This window comes from Lytechinus variegatus, chromosome 2, assembly GCF_018143015.1.
Source record: "Lytechinus variegatus isolate NC3 chromosome 2, Lvar_3.0, whole genome shotgun sequence".
NCBI classification, from domain to species: Eukaryota; Metazoa; Echinodermata; class Echinoidea; order Temnopleuroida; family Toxopneustidae; genus Lytechinus; species Lytechinus variegatus.
This window is the reverse complement of record NC_054741.1, coordinates 40493819-40516048: the sequence shown is the minus strand read 5'-3', so window position 1 is coordinate 40516048 and position 22230 is coordinate 40493819. Positions and strand designations below refer to the sequence as shown.

At 41.0% G+C, this 22230-nt stretch overlaps 1 protein-coding gene across 1 annotated transcript in view; it reads left to right on the top strand.

The window, feature by feature from the left end:
- Positions 1-235: 235 nt before the first annotated feature.
- The window catches only part of LOC121408095 (pre-mRNA-splicing factor ATP-dependent RNA helicase PRP16-like), a 63761-nt gene continuing 41766 nt past the window's right edge, over positions 236-22230 (top strand). Inside the window, exons 1-4 of the mRNA XM_041599435.1 lie at positions 236-752; positions 5461-5607; positions 14278-14376; positions 15242-15416. Of these exons, the coding sequence (XP_041455369.1) occupies positions 624-752; positions 5461-5607; positions 14278-14376; positions 15242-15416 (550 nt within the window). The 5' untranslated portion in view covers positions 236-623. The remainder of the gene's footprint in view (positions 753-5460; positions 5608-14277; positions 14377-15241; positions 15417-22230) is intronic.

The window sequence follows — 22230 nt, the reverse complement described above, 5'->3', positions numbered from 1 at the left end:
TACCGTATCTGTAACTTTAGTTCTGTACATAGTATCAGCATTTACAGATACAGGTAGGAAAAATATCGGTTAAGGCCTGAGGTGACTTGAATTTTGATTTGCGCCAGAGTAAGGGATGACTGCATTGTATGAATCCAGATGTCAATGATGTCATAATCCTTCAATGGTTGAATTTCAAAATACCCTTTCAATGATTTACATTATAATTGTTTAATAAACACTTTTTGGTATGAATTCTCAATTTTGTTTCATTAAAAAGGGATTTACAAACATGTTAGATACTCATGTAAGATTATGGCATTGGCATCTGGATTTGTTCATTGCAGTCATATCTTACTTTGAAGCAATCCAAAGCTTACATCACTGCAAAGAACACTTACTGATTATCCAATCGTTAACATGTAAAACATAAATGTGGTATCGAATTTATTGGGAAAAAAAAAAATACTCCTTCCTGCCATTTATAATTATGTTTTCATGACATTTTTTCCTCCTAGTCAGGATATGTGAGATGTCAAGTTTTTTGGCTTATTAAAAAATCTGATCTTCACATAAAAAAATTTTTATTTTACTTTATTTGTTCATATCAGTATCTCCATGAGGATGGGTATAGCAAGTTTGGTATGATCGGTTGCACTCAGCCAAGACGTGTTGCTGCTATGTCAGTGGCTAAGAGAGTTAGTGAAGAGATGGAGGTTTCGTTAGGAGAAGATGTAGGCTATGCCATCAGATTTGAAGATGTCACCAGTGATGTAAGTTTACAGATTTACTATTAATAACTGGGATACGTCCCTTTAATCTATTGCTATTCATCCACATGAATGGCTACACCGAAGACAATTACACATAAAATTCCTTACTCGACATTCATCTCCCCCTGAGCAGCACGCCCTGTCACATAGACTCCATTATCCTCTTTTCACTTTGCGCGACCGAGTTCGGACATTTACAGATAGGTACTCTTACCAACCTAAAGACTTAATGATTGGTTGCTCTATAGCAGATGCTTTTATTCCTACATGTATGTGACTCTTTGGTTTTATATCAAACTTCATCACACTAGCTCGAGTATTTCAAGATAATTAAGACTCTTTGGGACTTCTCGTTTTGGGCTTGTGTTTGCCTTTACACATCGCTCGCACGGGCAGAGAACTCGATAGTTCCTCCCCTGTATCTCTGTATCTCTCGCGCTTCTTTCATATTGCATTGGTAGTGATTGTGCGCGACACTGCACTTGCAATTTCTTCTTGCTTTGTCTTGAATTAATTCTTGTTCTGCCTTCTCCCTCTTATGTAGTTGGAGTTGTTTTGGCATCGCCATTAATTGTTTTCTTTGAAACTGCCAGTCTCTCTTATGAAGAGGTACTATCTTGTTTCTTCGGTATGGTGTTATTCAATCTTGTTGTATTGTTTATTAAGTGCCCTTTATTATCAAATTAATTACTTTACTGAATTAAAAGTGTGATTACCATAAGAACGGTGTATTAACCGCACCCCCAACTTTGGACTAAAAAAACCGTTATGCGGAAATCTGCTGTTCTTGATCAATTCATCTACAAATGTTAGAAAGAAAGAACGGTCCCGACAACATTGGCCACTTTCACACTCACTCACCTCACAGTCACAGTGTACACACACACAGCACTGCCATTACATTCCAAACTACGATACAGTATCAGTCATGCCAGTGCATCTTATCAAATTATGATCTGTGTCTTTCCCAGCGTAGGAGGAAGAAACATTCACATTTCTTGTATCACAACCTCACAATCACTTTCAGAAATTTGACGTCTTAGCATGAATTTTGGATATGGGATTACAGGAAGGTTCAAGAAACAAAGAAATTGACATTTTTTCCAGTTGTTTTTTACGGCTTTGTGCCGTCTCTCTCGTGTGTGGTTAATTTTTACATGGTATCTTATGAAAAGCAAACAGGAAGGAAAAAAAACAAGCTGGCGCAAAACGGGACTTTGAATAGCGCCAGCTTAAGTCGCACTATAACCATTATTACAACGCAATCTCTAAGCTCACTCAACTCTCGCTCAGCGGTGACAAAATATTACCGAGTATGCTTGGCGTCTCTTTTAACTTAGCCAGGGAACTTCACTACTTTGAATAGAGAATAAAGTCAAAATTAGTTTCATGAAGGTGGGTGCGTTTGTTTTGGACAATATTTAATTAAGATCGTAATAATCGCTTCCCATTACCCGCGGCTCATACCCCTCTAAACGACATTACCTGGGCGGCTACGCCCGGCCACTCGATGTGTTGTGAACTGGCAGACATCGTACATGTACGGGAGGGGTTACGGCGGGCTGGCTCAAACCCGTCACCGTGTATAAACTGCACCCCCGACTTTTGCTTCTATCCCGCCGAGAAAAAGGTGCGGTTAATACACCGTTACTTACAGTAATTGTTTACTCCCTTCTTAAAATTTGTTTTCTTACAGATGGTCTTCTACCCTGAATGAAACTTTGTTCCTTCAGTTGGTCTTCTTGGATTGTCTTCATACCTTTGTTCCTCGAAACCTTCTAGTGTTTAATTCATTAATTAGCAATTAATTAATTCATTAATTAGCAATGTTATCTCGTCCTAATTAAAAAAAATATTCAGGTGGGCTCCTTGTCTTGTTAACTTATAAATCAGAGCCTTGTTCTTCATTAACGTCATTGTTTTGTTTAATTGATTTGAAAAAAAAATAATAATTCATCTTATTGTCTAGGTTAATTGTTTAGCTACTTCAGCTCGCCTAAATCAATTATCAGTAATATTGATATTTTCTTAAGGGGACCTTGGTTTTGTCCACCTCTTACACATTCCCAAGCGAATAAAGTGGAACCGTGGCGCTGTGGTCACGTGCCCGAAAGGTGATAGCCAAGGATCCCTTGTTGGGACCTGAACCTAATATGGGGAGTGTTGTACTTGTAGAGAAAACCTCAACTCCTCCAGGGCTGTCTGACCGACTCGGTATTGGTTCCAACAAGACCTTTTCCCAACACAGATTAGGCTCGATGCTTTGTCAGTCTCCGTCAGGAAACATCTGCAAAGGGCTACCAGCCCCTAGTCGCTAGAAACACGGGAGCTCGACCCTGTTGAGCCCACGATAATCTGATAAGGATGGAACCGTGGAGCTGCGTCCACGTGCCCAGGAGGGTGGAACCGCGCCCATGGGCCTGAGCGACATGATCAGATTCGGGGGACGTTTCTCATGTGAGATTTCACGCTTCCAGCCTCTTGTGCCTTCTGCTCCCCCGGTGGAGCCCAAAAAAGAAGAGGAAAAAGAAGAAGAAAACCTAGGCCAGTAACCCGAGCAGACCTTTCTTTCTGATTCTTGTGCTGATGGCCAGGCGTCGCAACTCTATATGTTGCTCCAGAATGCCTTCGAGCAACAATGATTTCTATCCCCATGGACCCCACCAGCTGTAGCTGCTGTGTCATGCACCGAGCGGATCAAGCAGACATTGCCATCTCGCCAGCGTTTCATTGAATTACCAGCCCATTCAACCTGCATGGGAAACCCCTGCTAGTTACTAACATATGGGTTTCACCCCCATTATTTGAGATGGGGTAGTATGTGTTTGTGATGCGAGCCATGCTCAACTTCCCCCGACTCTTCCAACTTAAGCTGCTTGGCCGGACATTGTTAAACCGCATAGACAGCAAGTCTGTTGTGTCTCAGATATACCAACAGGATGACACTCAATAGTATTTTCTCGACACAATTGACTGCCCTCCGAGTGGTTTCTCCCCCCAGAGATTCTTTGTCGTTCCAAGCCCTTTTTTTGGCTGCTGGAAACAGAACAGGTTGCCACAGCTCTCAACCAAAAGTCGCAGGTGGTCTGTTCTCACGCGAATGAGACAGAGGCCAGCTTCTTGGTGCCTTCCCTGCACAGGGGGTATCTGAGATGTTTCGCATTCTTTTTGTTTGCTTTGATACAGCTTGACATAATCGTAGCCGAAAGCCTGAGTCCTGACTCTGTGGATTATTATAATATTATTTTATATTATTATATGATATATTATTCTTGACTTAGTCTTCACGGATTGTTCTAGTTATCTTCTACCGAGGCCGCGGCTCCAGTCTCTCCGATCATGACTTTTTCCCTTATCGGATTTTCCGACAAAGTTGAATCGCTATTGACCATCAGTGGCTATCGTTCCACCTTTGCGACCTTTATGTGTTGGTTCCTCATGGTCAAATCTTGTTACGAGACAATTGAGATTTTCTTTCTCAAACATCCAGCTAGTGTTGTCAGTCATAGAGCCTGTCAGCCATACTTGGCACTTGACTAACCCCTCCTTTCAGTTGGTGGCTAGGGCATCTTAGCTTATTTTATCCATCAAGAGTGCCCTTTCTTTTTTATGGAGTGTGGCCAGAGGCGTAGCTCTTCATGCTTACGCTTTGCTCCCAGACAGCTCGGTGGGATTGGCATAGAGTCTAGCGATTCCTATGCCTTTGTTTTTGTCTAGAACCAATCGATCGTGCTCGGTTTACTGGAGTTTCGTAATTCCCCTTCTGACCTCTTGCCTTCTAAGGATAAAATCTGTCTGGGTTTTCGAAAGGGTTGTCGATGTGGGTTCCCGATTCTGTTCAGCCCTTGTCTTTTCACGCGAACCTTTCAGCGCAACTCCCTCTCATGCTGGTTTGTAGTTGCATTCTGTTCAGCAGTACCACGCGTATTGGATCGTCATGTCTCCTTTTTCAAGGTTTCTCCACTTCTCACCTTGCATGGCAACATATGTCTCAGTGTTCTTGGTTGTAAGAGAATGATGGAGTCTCTTTGCATGAGTGACTGGGCGTGCCGCTTGGGGGGAGATGAATGGAATTTTGTACGTTATTGTCTTCGGTGTAGCCATTCATGTGGATGAATAGTAATAGTAATAGATAAAAGAGATGTGTCCAGTTATTTCGTAAATAAGAAAATCGGTAATATTTTGTAAATAAGAAAATCAGTATTTTCATGATTTAGCTTGCATTATCCAGAGGGTTATTTATCTCATTTATTTTATTTCAAGTGAATAGCTCCTATAGTAACTAAAATTCTCTTATATTAAGGTGCTCTGCATAATATGAAATATATATGCAGGAACATTTCTCTGTGAATATCAATACTTGTATGATACTTGTTCTGAATGGATATATTGGAAGGAAATGAATTTGCTAATTCTAAAGAAAAGTGATTTACAAGTATAAATTAATTGTAAATTTTATTTACTATTTCATCTGTTGAATATATTATTCAATAATTAATTAAATGGACTAAATGATAGCTCTTAGATCAGCTTTAGAACCATTGCTAGATGGAGTCATATATGGTTGGTTTCACTTATATTTCGTCTTCTCCATTTTTTACAGTTTCTTCAGATTAGAATGAATTCTGTTGATTGTTGTTTTCAAAAGAAATTTTCACTAACAACCAAATTTTCATCCATGACATTTTTGTCTTTCTTCATATCTTAGAAAACCTTGATCAAATATATGACCGATGGTATTCTACTGCGAGAGTCATTACGTGAGTCAGATCTTGATCACTACAGTGCTATAATTATGGATGAAGCCCATGAAAGATCACTCAATACTGATGTTCTTTTTGGTCTACTAAGAGAAGTAAGACTTTTCATTTATCACAATGCTATTAAGCTGGAATAATTGTTCATTAGCTCTTTTTCAAAGGAAGCACTGCTGCTATATCGAATTGCATAATGCAAGCGAGACTGCCCGAGGCGTTCCACTTGTTTTTTATTATGAATAAGATATGCAAATTATTTTGCAAAAAAAATTATTTTCATATTGAATGCCCAATATCATGTAAGATTTTTTTTTCATGATGTCATATTTTTACTCTATAGTTTTCTGCAAAGAAAAATTGTGATGAAAGTCAAATATTTCTCAATGTGTGTATTTGTTTTTAGTATTTTTTTCTATATTTGTCTTTGTTTTTGTCTCACCTGTTAACTTACCATTATAACTTTGAAAGGTTATGGATTTGATTAATGAAACTTGGACATAAGAGAAATCAAGTATCACTGAACATCCTGTGCAAGTTTCAGGTCACACGACCAAGGTCAAAGGTCAATAAACTTTGGCCATGCTGGGATTATTTGTTGAATTACCATTATAACTCTGTAAGTGTATTGGTCGAGTCCATTAAACTTGGACATAAGAGTAATCAAGTATAACTGAACACCTCCTGGGCGTTTCAGCTCACATGACCAAGAACTTTTGTCATTTTGGAGGTAATTATTAGATTGCTGTCATATTTTTCAAAGATTATAGATATCGTCTATAAAATATGGATTTAAAAAGTCAATATAAAACTGATATGTAAATGGGTGTTTAGTCAGAAAAATCCATGTGTAAATACAATGTAATATCAAATACATGTAGCTGCTATATAACCCCCCCCCCCCCCCCCCCCCCGTAGTGTGTAAAATATATATTTCCTATCTTTTGATCATTTGATGTGGAGGATTATGACACTTATATGATTTTAAAAAGCCTTACATTAAGTACCAAGAAAATTATGCCTTTGAAAATCATATAGCAATGGTACATTTATGTGTAATATCAGTTACTGACAAGTATGAATAAAATGTTCAAATCAAGGAAAGGAAAAGCTTTTTCATTGAAATGTTCCCACGGACTCAGGTATACTGCCACATCAAACACACTTTCAGGTGAAGCCCTGCACAGAAGATACAAATTTAAGCGTAATGTCAGTTACCAGCATGGTCATGAGAAATTATCATACATGTAACCCCCGAAAGACAATAACAAATAATTTAATATTATGACACACCTTAACCTAGTAGCAAAGGTATATTTACATATTCAACTCATCACTCAGGGACATTAGATATCTCAATTTTACTGAACACCCTAAAATTGCATGTCCTGTTTGTGTGATGTCAGTTTTTAACACATTTTCGCTTGCTGATGCATAAAATCTTAGTATCAGATTATACAGCAAGGTTCACTTTATTAAGTCTTATCTAAAGAAAACTTGCAACATTTATTTGAGAGATACACACAATAATGTAATGTCAGTTACTGTTAAAATGCCTGAATGGATTGTTATGTGTTGGAAATTTTCCAATTTACTTCAATAACTCCATACATCTACTTGATTTGCTAGTTCAGCCCTCTGGACTGCCATACCCGAATAGAACTCCCAAGGATTTAAAAAGCGCGAGCGCGCCCTCTCCCGTTCAGGCTTACTACCCATGATCACCGCGCAACTAGCGTCCATCTTCCTCTTTTGCTTTCGGCAAGCCACCTGTCAAGACGTGCTCAGATAAGTCTCCTAAGAGCTCAAATCTTTTTGAGCTTTGGTATATTATTTTCGCTTATCTGTGGTGCATTCTCCCTTTTATTTTCAATCTTTCCATTTGTGTGTAAGATTGTGTTCAGAATTTACACTTGGCGTGACTTTTTAGACGTGTTTTTGGTGACACTTAAATTGTTTTTCTAACGTTTGAGTTCTCGTCGCGCCGCATCGCTAGCGCGTTCGCGAGGCACCGGGCTTGGCCTGCCTACGTGGCAGCAAGCTTTCACCACCTGTCATGGTTATTGTTCTTCACGTTCAAAGCGTGGTGGCTTTTGGTGCCGTTTTTGAATTAAATTCTAGACAGCCTCTACACTTTGTTGTCGAGGGTGTTATTGTTATTTCTTTTTGCAGGTTGGGATCTTCAACTCTGTTCCTTCCTTGCTTTCTGGAATTGATTTATTAAGATTTTCGATTGATTATTGATTGATTAATTCTTCAATTCTCTTTCCTTTCTGTTCTGAATAAATTTCTTAATTGATATTTTATTCACAGGCGGATCTTAAAGCTCAATTCCTTTTTCCTTCTGTTCTGAATAAATTTCTTGATTGATATTTTATTCACAGGCGGATCTTAAAGCTCAATTCCTTTTCCTTCTGTTCTGAATAAATTTCTTGATTGATATTTTATTCACAGGCGGATCCTAAAGCTCATTTCCCTTTCCTTTCTGTTCTGAATAAAATTCTTGATTAATATTTTATTCACAGACGCTTCGGGGATTGTTTAATTCGGCTTACGCAATTATACCTGATGATTGTTTGGTTATTCAATCCCCCCTAAAAAAAAAAAAAAAAAATTTTTTGTTCTTTACAGGTGGGGTCTCCTTCCTGTTAGAAATTTTTTTGACCTGTCCCGGAATTGTTTTCTTCGTTCAATTCCCTCTTCCCTCCTAGTCTTATATATTTTTTTATTTCGACAGGCGGGCTCTACGATTCCCTTTGAGGATTTACTGTGTCGTTCTTCCTCTTGGAATCGTTACTAGAGACGTTCCTCCTTCCTCCTGTTCTGAATTTCTTTACCTTTCCACAGGAGGTTACCTTTTTTTTTTCCTCTTGGAAATTATCGTAAAATTTCTCTTATCTAGGAATTATTTGTCTCTCAATCCCTTTTCTTCCTGCTCTGAAATGCTTGTTTTTGTGTTTCTTCGCAGGTGGAAACTTCGTTCTCTTCTGAACTTGCATTCATTTTTGAATTTTTGTTTCGAAATTTTCCTTCGGGCAAAAAAAAAAAAAAAAAAAAAAAAAGAGAATATAGAAGGGGAACCTTGTAGGAGTTTCTTTTTTCAAAGTCTCCGACCTCCTTTTTATTTTCTTACAGGCAGATACCTAAACTATTCTTAGGTTCTTCGTCCTCCCTACCCCTCCCCTCTTGTTTTGTTCTGTTTGCTCAAACAAACTCCTTTTAGGAGGAGGGAAAGACCACTCCGGTCTCCACTTTTAATCTAAGCGAGATCTTTGTAAAAAAAAAAAAAAGAAAAAGAAAAATTCTTGTTTTTCCTTTTTCAGGGTAGAGAGAGGTATCTTTGAATGGGACTAACACAGCCCCAGAGGACCTGGTGCCCTCCACGGGGACCGTCCCGATTGCAAGTTACAGAAGTCGGCCGCCTCCAGGCGAGCAGGAGGGACGCCGCGGTGAGCGCCCAGCGGCGGTGAGTATGAGGGTGCGTCGATCAGCATTCCGAATTTGCGGTCGGATGCTAAGAGAAGGAAGGCCGAGACTGTGGTGCCACGGTCTCGGACAAAGGAAAAAGTGGTAGCCAAGGCTTCCAAGCCTAAACTAGGTCCTGCCGCCGCAGCACCCATAGGGCTATGCGACCCACCGGCTACCGGGTCACCAGAAGTCCGGAGGGAGAGTGCGGTTCTCTCCCCCCGGCACAGGTCAGGATCTCCGCCGTATAAGTCGTCCTCCGTTGACAGCATCGGGAGAGATCGCCCAGCCCCTGACCGCGAGAGGCGTCACACAGACTGTAACCACAATCTGATCGTGACCACAATCTGACCCCGTCAGATTCGGGTGAAGTTTCGTTGTTGGCGGCCGCCCTGCCAGGGGCGGCAAATCGTAAGAGATCACCCGTGCCTCTTGTGCCTTCTTCTGCTCCGGCCACGCCGGCGGAGCCCGCAAAATAAGAAGAAGAAGAAGAGGTCGAAGGAGAGGTCGGCCAGCCCTGTTGCCATGGGCATTCCTCCTTCAGACCCTCTTATCGGTGGCCAGATGTTACAGTCATACATGTTATGCTGCTATATTCTGCTACCGCGAGAGGCGTCACACATCGGGCTGTGACCACAATCTGACCCCGTCAGATTCGGGTGAAGTTTCATTGTCGGCGGCCGCCCTGCCAGGGGCGGCAAATCGTAAGAAATCACCCGTGCCTCTCATGCCTTCTTCTGCCCCGGCCACGCCGGCGGAGCCCGCAGAAAGAGAAGAAGAAGAAGAGGTCGAAGGAGAGGTTGGCCAGCCCTGCTGCCATGGGCGTTTCCTCCTTCAGACCCTTGTGTCGGTGGTCAGATGTTACAGCTATTCATGCTGCTACATTCTGCTACCGCGAGAGGCGTCACACATCAGACTGTGACCACAATCTGACCCCGTCAGATTCGGGTGAAGTTTCGTTGTTGACGGCCGCCCTGCCAGGGGCGGCAAATCGTAAGAAATCACCCGTGCCTCTTGTGCCTTCTTCTGCCCCGGCCACACCGGCGGAGGCCGCGAAGAAGAAGAGGTCGAAGGTGAGGTCGGCCAGCCCTGTTGCCATGGGCGTCCCTCCTTCAGACCCTTGTGTCGGTGGTCAGATGTCACAGCTATTCATGCTGCTACATTCTGCTTTCGAGTAGTGCGGGTTCACCCCACCCTCGACGTCTACTCACCCCGCTGATGCCCCTGAGCATCAAGCGAGACAAGTGGGCAATAACCACCAGACACCCGGGAAATCCTCGAGCGATTCTGTTAAATCGCCAGCCAGTGCACCGACTAACCGGGTGCCCCAAGATCGCGTGTGCTTTCCAGCATTTTCGTCGATCTCAGAGCACGTGTCCCAGCCGACACGCGGGGCCACCCCGGCGCTTACTGGACAACCTCCCGGTTCAGTCCATAGAGCGAGACTCCCTTTACGAGGACAACCCCTATCCAGCGGGCGACTTTTCAGTAAGCGCTCAGGCGCTGCTTGACAAGTATCTACCTCACATCTACCCTCCGAGCGGGGGTATTGATGAAGCAAGGGAGTCCATATTTTCTCGCCCCGCCTCTTCAGGCGCTCCGAGCTCAATCGGCCGAATTGGGGGTCTCGGAGAGTGACGGGGTCGCTCTAGACGAGGCGGCTCCTACGACGAGGAAGCCGCCAGCTCCGTGGGTGTAAACCCACCCCCGCTCTGCTGCTGCCCGGAAGCGCCAGGCTCCGGCGCCGCCGTCTCGAAATTTTCAAGCCTCTCGAGGCTAGCGAGAAGGCAGAGGCAGGGGGGGGCGATTATTATGCAGGTACTCCCGAATTCGCCCTCTACGTCAAGCTCACATACGGCGACGACTCCTTCAGCGGTAACTCTCTCCATTCTTCCCCCTAAGCGGGCCCGTAGATTGGAGGTATGAATCTCTTACATACCGCATGCCGCACTTCTCTCGTGAGAATGTTTGGCTGCTTTGAGAGGACAACCTATCACGTCCGCCCAGGCGACGGGACCGTCGCTTTTCTGGCCTGAACCTCACTTTCTATTCGAAAGTAAGGGTGCCCTGTCTTACTTAGCTCCTACCCTTGCAACGCCAGAGTCAGGGCTATAGTACAGACACCCGTTCTCCAGCGATCGCCGCTGAAGAGAGGGCGACTCTGATATGAGCACCATCACCGCTCAGCGGTATGTCTCACTATCTCATAGCTCTCCGAGCTTATGAGTATGTATATCGGATCTGAATGTCACGGCGATTAAAAGTTCTCCTGTGCTTAATAATCGCTATGCCTCCACCGCCCGGTGCATTATGGTTATGTTAACCTATTTGTCTCGTATTCGGGCGGCTCGTACGAACCCTGCCCGAGCTGCCATCACCGGTCGTCCCCCCGGACACCGCCGGCAGCACCCGCACCGAATACGTGGAAGGAATCAGCTTTTCATATGCTAGATATCCCTCCTGTTGACATTCACAGCTGTTCCCCGAGTCTTTCCCGGTTGGGTAAACATCATTTCGGAGGAAAGTAACCGCCGTACATCTCATGAGATTGTTGGCTATGTACGTGCGTTCAAACTTGTTTAAAGCCCCAGGATTCTCTGTCGGCATTCTATGCCTACTTTCTGGGCACACCCACCGTACCGGGTCGGCGAGTTCACACCAAACTGTACACCGCCAGACCATCGGTCGAGCTCTAACTGTCTATCTTATAGACTGCCCTCTATGTGGGTCAATCTTGCGGGCGTCTCCGCCGCTCCCTCCTTGTGCGGAGTGGTCTACGGTGGATGTCTTTACCGTGCCCGTTAGTCGAATCGGCTTCTTTCTTAGAAATTTTTTCACGGCACACTCGAGTCGCCCTGCATGCTGCTTTCATCCTCCTTCCATGCAAGGCATGTGGCCAGGGTCACCGCTCGACCGAGGATGATGTAACAGTGGATGGATGTATACTTATGCCTTCCTAACCACGATCACTACGACCCGCCTTCTCTCGGGCCGACTGTGGATGAGCCTCTTCATGTAAGTGATTTACTTCACTGGAGTTCTTCTTTTAGAAATTTAGATTCTCATCCCCCGCTGCTTAGGGCGTCATTTTTGCCGCCCCCCGCAGCTTTTTGGAGCTCCTTATCTTACCGATATCGGACTGTTCCACGCTGCCGCAACCGGCGCCGGCGGTGCTCGCTCTTACGATCACCTGAGAAACAGGCCTTGTGACTGTTTTCATAAACAACTGGTTCTCACCGCAGACTGATGGAAATTTTGTGATTACTTCCTCAAGTCTCCCTCGCTTGTTTCTTCAAGCGAGGACTTCGACACTCTTAGCCAGTTTCCGTCCCTAACTTGATAGGACAGGGCCGTTGCTACCTCATTCGATTCCGTTGGGAATGTAACGGTTGAGGTATCATATCTGGCGATGTCTGTTCGTTTAGAGCATCTCTTGATGGTCGTTTACACGTATTATCGTGACAGATTTTTTTTCGCCAGCTCCCTCTGGCGTACACTTGCTGCTGCTAGGGATTCCCCCGCCCAGCGGACAGCCATCGCAGCCTAGCCTCACGGGCTCTCTCGGCGATGGTGGCTTGAGCCAAGCCACCTCTTCTACCGCGGGCACTGCACCCTCAGATGGGTGCTTCAATCAGTATGGGAGAAAGGGGATCCTGAGTTCTCTCTCGATCACTCGGTCTAACACACTTTTGTCGTGATGTGTACCGCGCTGTATCCCTGACACGCCCGGTTGAGCTGTTTTGACCAGACTGCTCTATTCTACATAGGCAACATGTCCGCGGCATTCCTTATTAACAGGATGGCACTCAGTCGCTTTCTCGACCCTTGTCTGCCTTACGAGTGGTTTTCTTCCTAAATCCCTACTCTCCGTCGTTCCTGGTCCCCTTCGGACCGCTAGTAACTTTTTACCACAGCTCTCTATCAGAATTCTGCAGATTTCTGCCCTCACGCATTTGAGACAGATATCGAATTCTGGGCGCTTTCTCCCACGCGGAGGCTTCCCCTACAGAAATTTCCAAGCTTGCGGGAAGCGTGCGACTAGCTTGCGCAAGCTTGCGACATGCTAGTAACTAGCATGCGGTTAGCTTAATAAGCGTGTGATATGCGTGCAGAGTAATAGTTAAGCGATCTTTTAGCGAGCAGGGACTGTTCGCTAGCATGCACTCGCTTATTAAGCGAGTGCCCTGCTAGTCGCATGCTAGTTACTAGCAAGCGGCACGCTTAAATTTCGGTAGGGGTTCTGAGATATCTCGCCTTCTCAGATTGGTCGATTGATCACTTACTGAGCCTTAAAAGCTTCAGTTTTCCGATCACGATTCTTGTTGAAATTTTCAACAAATTTCGATTCTTACGCTCTAGTCAGCAGGTGATGTTGTTCTCCTGACACTAGGCCGAGGGCCCATGATACTTAGTATTCCTGAGTATACAGGGCATTCCCCTCGAGGACATTTTTGAGGGCCGCCTTTTGGCGCTCAACTAACTCCTTCACTTCTTTCTACTTGAAGGACATTCCGTCCAGCGAGGCGAGATTTGCTGCTTCGGCGCTTAAAGCAGCTGCGGTTTTTCCCCCTCTCCCTAAATTTCGTTGTTTTTGTTTTTTCTTTTAAATTTTCTTAGGCTTACAATTGAAAACATGCCTCCCTACGGTTTGAGTCCGTGCTGGTCTAGCAAATCAAGTAGATGTATGGAGTTATTGAAGTAAATTATGAAAATACTTACCTGATTTTCTTATTTACGAGATAACTCATACATCTACTTGATACCCTCCCACCGACCCTCCGCCTTGCGTAGCAACATGTTTCAACGTATGGGCTTGCGAAAGGTGAGGAAGATGGACGCTAGTTGCGCGGTGATCATGGGTAGTAAGCCTGAACGGGAGAGGGCGCGCTCGCGCTTTTTAAATCCTTGGGAGTTCTATTCGGGTATGGCAGTCCAGAGGGCTGAACTAGCAAATCAAGTAGATGTATGAGTTATCTCGTAAATAAGAAAATCAGGTAAGTATTTTCATAACTGCAAACTTAATATGTGAACAATCATGAAGTGCAATTGGTTTTAATCAATGCATTCCTGTACAAAAAACTATTTGGAATGTAAGAATTAAATAAATGGGGGGGGGGCTGTAGTGAATGAAAATACAAGTTAGATGTCATCACCTATATATTGTATGCTATAAAGTGGGTAGATGAAAAGTTGCTTATTTTAGAAAAAAAATATATGACAAAAGAAGCTGACGATCTGCAATGCTGAGTGAGCAGTAAAAAAAACCCAGGTAAATGTGTAAATCTTATTATTTTTGTGTTCATTAGGTTGTGGCTCGACGGACTGATCTGAAGCTTATTGTTACTTCTGCAACTATGGATGCTGAGAAATTTGCCAAGTTCTTTGGTAATGTTCCTGTCTTTGAGGTGAATATCATATTTTTCTCTTACTATTACATTAGTAACAGTGTTGGATGTGGTAGACTGTTTGGTATGCCAATGTAGTTTTTATACTTCATATATGGTCAATTCACAAGCTGCAATTCTTTAGAATATGGAACATTCAATTACTCTTCGAAGTAAGTTGTAGCATGCCTATGAAATGCAGGAGACATCTATCTTCTCATTATATCAATTTACATAAATAGAGAAAAATCAAACTAGCATAATGCTGAAAATTTTATCAAAATAGGATGTTAATTAAGAAAGTTGTGATATTTTAAAGTTTTGCTTATTTTTCACAAAACAGTGATATGCAGAACGCAGTGACATGCAAATGAGACAGTCGATGATGTCCCTCACTCACTATTTCTTTTGTTTGCTATTGTTTGAATTATACGATATTACATTTTTTATGGATTTGACATGAGGACCAACTTGACTGAACCATATAGTATTAAGCAATGCTGATTCCACATGTTCAGGGAGGAATTTATATTTGTTTCACTTAACAAAGGAAAAAATAGAATATTTCATATTTCATGAAATACAATACAAAAGAAATAGTGAGTGGATGATGTCATCAGTCTCCTCATTTGCATACCGTCCAGGATGTGCATATAACTGTTTTGTGAAATTAAGCGAAACTTTAAAATGTCATAACTTTCTTATTCTACATGTACATCCGATTTTGATGAAATTTTAGTTTTATGCTTGTTGGACTTTTCTTGTTTTATTTAAATCAACTTTTTTGTTGGGGTGAACTTGTCCTTTAAGTTAATTGAAGGCCATGTTTTGGATAGTATTAAATTTACCCATCACTTTTGGCCACTGAATGTATTTCATCTTTTAGATCCCTGGTAGGACATTCCCTGTGGATACTATGTTTAGTAAGAATGTGGTAGAGGACTATGTAGATGCAGCGGTCAAGCAGGCCATTCAGATTCATCTTCAACCACCTCAAGGTGATATCTTGGTCTTTATGCCAGGTCAAGAGGACATTGAGGTCACCTGTGACCTTATTGCAGGTAAAGCGGTCAACTTCAATCTTTCATGTTCTGTGTAAGCTGTTATTTTCGCTGATTTTGAGCATTGCTGATCGGCTGCGAAGTTAACTATGCTAAAAAATATTGCACATGTAGTAATCAGTGCCAGTGTCCCTAAATAGACCATGGGATGATCAAGGAAAATGTAGGGACAGTGATTTTCCGCGATCGCGGAAAACAGACGGAATTCACGGAAATGGCCTTTTGGAACGGAAAGTGGCATTTGATTTCAAACGGAAAATCAAGGAAAACATATTTTTCCTCAGAATACACAGAATAGCAACATAAATTACTCCAAAATCTCAACAAAACATGAATATTAAATGGCAAAAAAACCTCACAAAACACGATCTCACTTCACCACAATCACAACAAAATCCACACATCGTGACTGCTCTTCACTCCTCACTCGATTGTGCCCCTCGTGCCCTGGTCCTTCCCCGCGGGGTACGGTCGATCAGCTGTATCGAAATCATTCATATGCAGGTCGTGTTTTGCTGCCCTCTACGTTTCAAAATGTACAGCATGATCTTGAAATCCAAAATGGCGGATAGAACGAAATCGTTGACTGCTCAAAACGATGTCCAAAATCCCCCCAAATTATCTATAAAAGTTAATTCAAGCGTGAAATAATGCTAAAGATGTGAAAGGTGAGGATATAGCAGAGATGCCCAACCTTTCCGATTTCATCGTGAGGCTCCCGAAAATTCATCCCAACTCCCGCCCTTACGATTACCATCCTTATCCTCCCGAAACTACGATTTTTTTGCATTGATCAAATTGGATTGAAAGTACATGTATCGTCTGCTAACTTTAGCATGTAGTAACTCTACTATGTTCGCTGCTACTAAATTCTGTGTGAAAGGCAGACAAATAAGGAGCAGCGAAAAGCGAGGACGGAAGATGGCGCTGTGAAGCACATAACGTAATTTGCAACTGGTGAAAAAGACCGAGGAATTTTAACGAGATGAAGAGGATCTTAAAAAATCAAAATATATAAGTATCTGGAAAAGATTGAAGACGAATCAGAAGCCATAAAAGAAGTAAAAAACAAAGAAGGACAACAAAATATGGAAACAGAGCCCGTTGTCGACCATGCCGGGTCGCGTGCTGAAGAACTAGACACCCGCGAGGAGCCGAGCCTGAGGCGCGGACCGGGGAGAGAGTCCGGCGCTCCGCCGGAGGATGGACATGTTGAGAAAAAACGTCGAACGAACGGGCATGACAGCGAGGCAGGTAACCCGAATGATATGAAAGAAATGCTTCTTACGATCATCACCAAAGTAGATTGTACCAATAATAAAGTTGACAAGATGAATGTGAACTTAGATCTGGCCCTTCAGAAAATTAATGAAAATAGAAAAGACATTGACAAACTGAAAGAAAAGGAACAACACACTGATTTTGAGCTGAAGGAAATGAAGGACAGAGTTAGAGAGCTTGAGAAAGAGAATGCAAGAATGAAGGGTCAATTTGTTGATCTTGCAGCCAGAGAAATGAGATGCACTGCTGTATTCTTTGGCTTTCCTGAAGGCTGTGAGAAAGGCAATTGTGAGAAGCTGATTCAGGCCTTTGGAGAGTCTCATTTGGATCTACGAGGGCAGGATTTATGCATAGAGAGGGCACACCGTTCAGGTCAGCGATCTGAAAGAGGGGCACCCCGCCCGATTATGGTGGCATTCAATAGGTATACCACAAGAAGCTCTGTACTTGCAAGTGCTCGAAAACTACTAAAAGACAAGCCATTCGTCTACGAGGGGAAGGGGAACCCTAATTCATTGATGAAATGCTGCCGAAGGAGATAAGAGACCAGCGAAAGAAGATGTCGCATACCCGACAGAAGCTGAAGAAAGAGCATGGAAAGGCCTACTTCAAGTATCCGGCTAGGCTGTTTTATCGGGACAAACAAACACAGAAGGAAGAAGAGTATAAACAAGGCTTATAAGATCATTTTGTTCACCACGCAAAGCGTCACTCCAAGCATGAAGCAAGTGGTTGGGAAAGCCGCAATCATTCTGTTTTTTTGTTTGCCGTTATATTGTAATTGTTTGTGTTTTTTAGTGGGACCATCGTCTGATTTTTTCAAACAATGGATTTAAAATTAATGACGCATAATGTAAATGGATTAGGGGATTTCAAGACTAGAAAACGATACTTCAATTTCTTATCGAAATTAAAAAAGGACATAATTTTGCTACAAGAAACACATTCCACAGAAAAGGATGAGATATGGTGGAGGAATCAAATTAGATCAGACATATTATTTAGTCAAGGTACATCAATGAGCAGAGGAGTTTGTATGATTTTGAGGAGAACACCTGATATTAAACTTCTCGACTCGATTAAAGATAAAGTAGGTCGCTTTTTATGCATCAAAGTTGAAGTACGAAAGGAAATATATATCATTGTTAATGTATATGCACCCAATAATGAAAAGGAACATGTGGAATATTTTACTGATCTTTATTTGAAATTACAAGAATTTAATGATGAAGGACGCAAATGCATAATAGGAGGAGACTTTAACTTTATACAGGACTTGGATTTGGATAGAGAAGGTGGTAGTATGAGAACAGTGTGGAAACGTTCATGTACAACAATAGAAAAACTGAAAGAATGCTTTTGTCTTATTGATATTTGGAGAACAAGAAACCAAACAACAAAGAGGTTTACATGGAGGAGACTTAATCCATATATTCAGTCAAGACTGGACTTCTGGTTGGTCACAGACGCTCTGCGGTCTGTTGTCGTAGAAAATGATATGTACCATGTGTCTTATCTGATCATGATTATGTTACCTTGCAACTCCATATTGAAAAACAAAAAATGGGACCCTCATATTGGAAATTTAACAACAGCTTACTAAGGAATGAGGAATTTGTTACAGCTCTCAGTGACAGCCTCCCATCTTGGGTTGATGAATGTGAACAAAAACATGATAAGAAAATGTTGTGGGATTGGCTGAAATACAGAATTAGAAAATTTACCATCCCATACTCAAAGAAGAAAAAAGGTGAAAAGGAAAAACAAAGACAAGAACTAGAGGAGGAATTGAAAAATATATGTGAAAGTATTGAAATGGAAGGAAATGGCTTAGATGAAGAAGTTGTAGATAGAAAGAAATACATTGAAGAGGAATTACATAAATTGTATGATTATTTTGCAGAAGGGGCAATTTTGAGATCGAGATGCAATTGGTATGAGAAGGGGGAAAAAAGCAACAAATATTTTCTTTCATTGGAGAAAAGCCAGGCTGAAAATACATCTATTGATGTATTAGATACGAATGAAGGGACTTTCAGAAAACAACCAGACATTCAAAGATTTATCAAGGAATATTTCACTGATTTTTTTAAAAACAGAGATATAGTAGATGAAGAGATCTCTAACAATTATATTTGTCATAGTAATCTGGAGAAAATAACAGAATCAGAAAAGGTTTCATGTGAAGGTTTAATCTCATGTAATGAAGCAAAAGAAGAACTGGTTAAAATGGCTAAAAATAAAACACCGGGAAATGATGGCCTAACAGTGGAGTTTTATGAAACATTCTGGCCCCTGGTCTCAAAATATATGATAGACTCTTTCAATGCAGCTTACAAAGACCAGTCTATGTCAGTTTCACAAAGACAAGGGGTGATAAAATTGATCCCAAAGCCCAATAAAGAAAGATCCTTATTGAGTAACTGGAGACCAATTACTTTGATAAATGTTGATGCAAAAATCCTTTCCAAATGCTTAGCCAAAAGAATTTCTAAAGTAATGGGAAACCTGATTAACTGTCAACAGACAGCATTTATAAAAGGTAGAAACATTGGTGAAGGAATTCGATTAATATCAGACTTAATGTTTTACGCAGAAAATGAAGACTTTCAAGGCATAATTATGGCGTTAGATCTTACCAAGGCATTTGACTCATTAAGCCACTCATTTATTTTTCAATGTCTGGAAGCTTATAATTTTGGGCCTTCGATTATCCAATGGGTAAAAACTGTTTATAATGATATCAATAGCTCTGTTCTCGTAAATGGATTTACTACAGGATATTTCAAAGTAAGTAGAAGAGTAAGACAAGGGGACCCTCTTGCGCCCTTATTATTTATTTTGGGATTAGAGGTTTATTTGAATAGAGTTAGAAATAATGACAGTATAAAGGGTTTTGAAGTGGAAGGAAAGGTAATAAAATATACTGCTTATGCAGATGACATAACATGTTTCTGTAAAGACCGTCACTCCCTACAACATGTATTTTTAGAGTTTGAGGAATTTTCTAAAATATCTGGTTTATGTATCAATAAATCAAAAACTGAAGGCATGTGGATTGGTAAGAATCGTCATCTAGGTGAAAAGGACAGTGTTATCTTATGGCCAGAGAAAGGAATTAAAGTTTTAGGCATCTTCTTTTCATATGATACAGAAGAAGCAAGGAAAAGGAATTTTGAAACCAGAGTTAAAGAGATGAGAATTGTACTAAATAAATGGAAAAACAGAGGACTTACCTTGATTGGCAAAACACAGATATTGAAAACTTTTATAATGTCCAAAGTAATTTATTTATTATCCAACATCTCATTACCCATTGCTTTTGTTAAAGAAGTTGAGAAGCTCATGTTTTCATTTTTGTGGAATGGCCCAGATAAAATCGCACGTACTACTATGTTTGCTGATTATGCAGAAGGGGGACTAAAATTCCCAAACATTCAATGTATGATCAACACTCAGCTAGTGAAATGGGTCCAGCGATATTTCTTTAGATCAAATCATAGTTGGATAACCTTGTGTGAATATTTTGTAAAGTCATATGGTGGAAAATTTATATTTGTCAGTAATTATGCAATGGAGAAACTACCAAAAACTAAGGATATCCCTCCATTTTATATCGCTTTATTAAAAGCGTGGTTAAAGACGGATATCTATTTGGACTTGGTTACTAATGATACAAGCCAGGTTAGCATACTGAGACAAGGTGTATGGAATAACAAATGCATATTGATAAATAACAAGTCAATGTACTGCAGTGCCCTTCATGAAGCAGGGCTATCTAATATTTATCAATTATTTAACAGTGATGGAAATTTTTTACATTTTGAGTATTGGAATGGAAAAGGTGTTAAAAATAATTATTTTCTACAATACATGGCAATAATCGAGTCAGTGAAGAAAGAATGGAAATGTGAATTCCATCCCCTAATATTACAAATGTTTTTGGATAAAAATAATGAATATCAGTTACAACAAGAAAAAGTGACTTCTGCATTATGTAATGTGAAATAATAAATAATAATAAATAATAATAATAATAAATTGGTTCTTATATAGCGCATAATCAATGGAAATTGCTCTATGCGCTTAGTACAAATTGCTCTCCAATATTACAGTTACACTACAACAAAAATAAATATGTTTTCAAATTTCTTTTAAAAGATTCAACAGAAGTACATGATCGAAGGTGAATTGGTAAACTATTCCATATTTTGGGACCGCAAAAATCAAAACTAGCTTCCCCCCCTTTTGAAACAACTCTAGGAATTTGTAAAATTGTAGTGTCTTCACAAGAACGAAGTCTATAATGTGGCCGGTGTGGGTATCTAAGTAAGTATCTAAGTAAACATATCTTGTATCAAATCCAAAGCAATTTACAAGAACCTTTTATCTGGGTTGATAACCAGACCAGTTAGTGAACAATTATTTTCTACAACCTTTAATATTCAAGATGATGACTGGTCTCAAATCTACACCCTTCCGTTCAAGTGCACAATAGAAGCAAAAATGAGAGTTTTTCAATTCAAATTAATTCATAATATACTGTATACTAATCATAGATTGTTTAAGATGAAAGTGGTCGACTCAGAAACTTGCACCTTCTGTCACTCAAATTTAGAGACACCTGTTCATTTGTTTTATGACTGTGATGTTATTTATAATCTTCGACGGGAATTTATCTATAAGATTGGCAAGAGCTTTAATACTAAGTTTGAAGATTTTACTAAGAAAAGAATGATATTTGGATTCATTATGGACTGGAAAGGCCCCCACAAAATGCTACTAAACCATTTGGTACTAATGTTCAAAAGATATGTTTACGTAGAAAAGTGTAAAAACACACAACCATGTATAAGAGGGCTAATATCTTTTATTTCTAATATTAAAATGATTGAACTTAACATTGCAAAACAGAGGCATATTGAAGGATTGCACTATAAAAAATGGACCCCTGTTGAAAAAATCTTTTGATTATACCATTGATATACAGATAATGTTATTTGTTACCCACTTTTCATGTACAACTGTGATGTATGTTTTTGTATCGTTTTGTTTGTGAGTGTATCCTATACCATTGTAAATGTGATTGATATCATGATTATTGTTGTACATACCGATTGTTTGATCAATAAAAAGTTTAAAAGAAAAAAAAAAAAAAGGAGCAGCGAAAAGCTGGTGCATGTGATATGCCCAACAGGAATCCACTGTGCACCAGGCCGGTAGGCCCTGCTAGCTTTGCGAGTTGTGTGCGCTCGCGGCCGCTGGATTTGTCGAGTCGTGTGGTGGAATATCGGTGCGAGATTTTGACGTATTTATGGGTTGATATCGACACGAAATGGCGGAAAATCAACAAAAGAAGACCAAGAAATGGTCTCAGAAGTATAAGACTGAATACAGTCTCCAGTACACCTGTATTCGGAAGTCGGAAAGAGGAATTTACCATGTATTTTGCACAGTTTGCAGCGTGGACATTTCAGGGAATACGGACATTGTGAAGACGAGATCTAGCTCCAGCTTGTACCATGTTGACTTC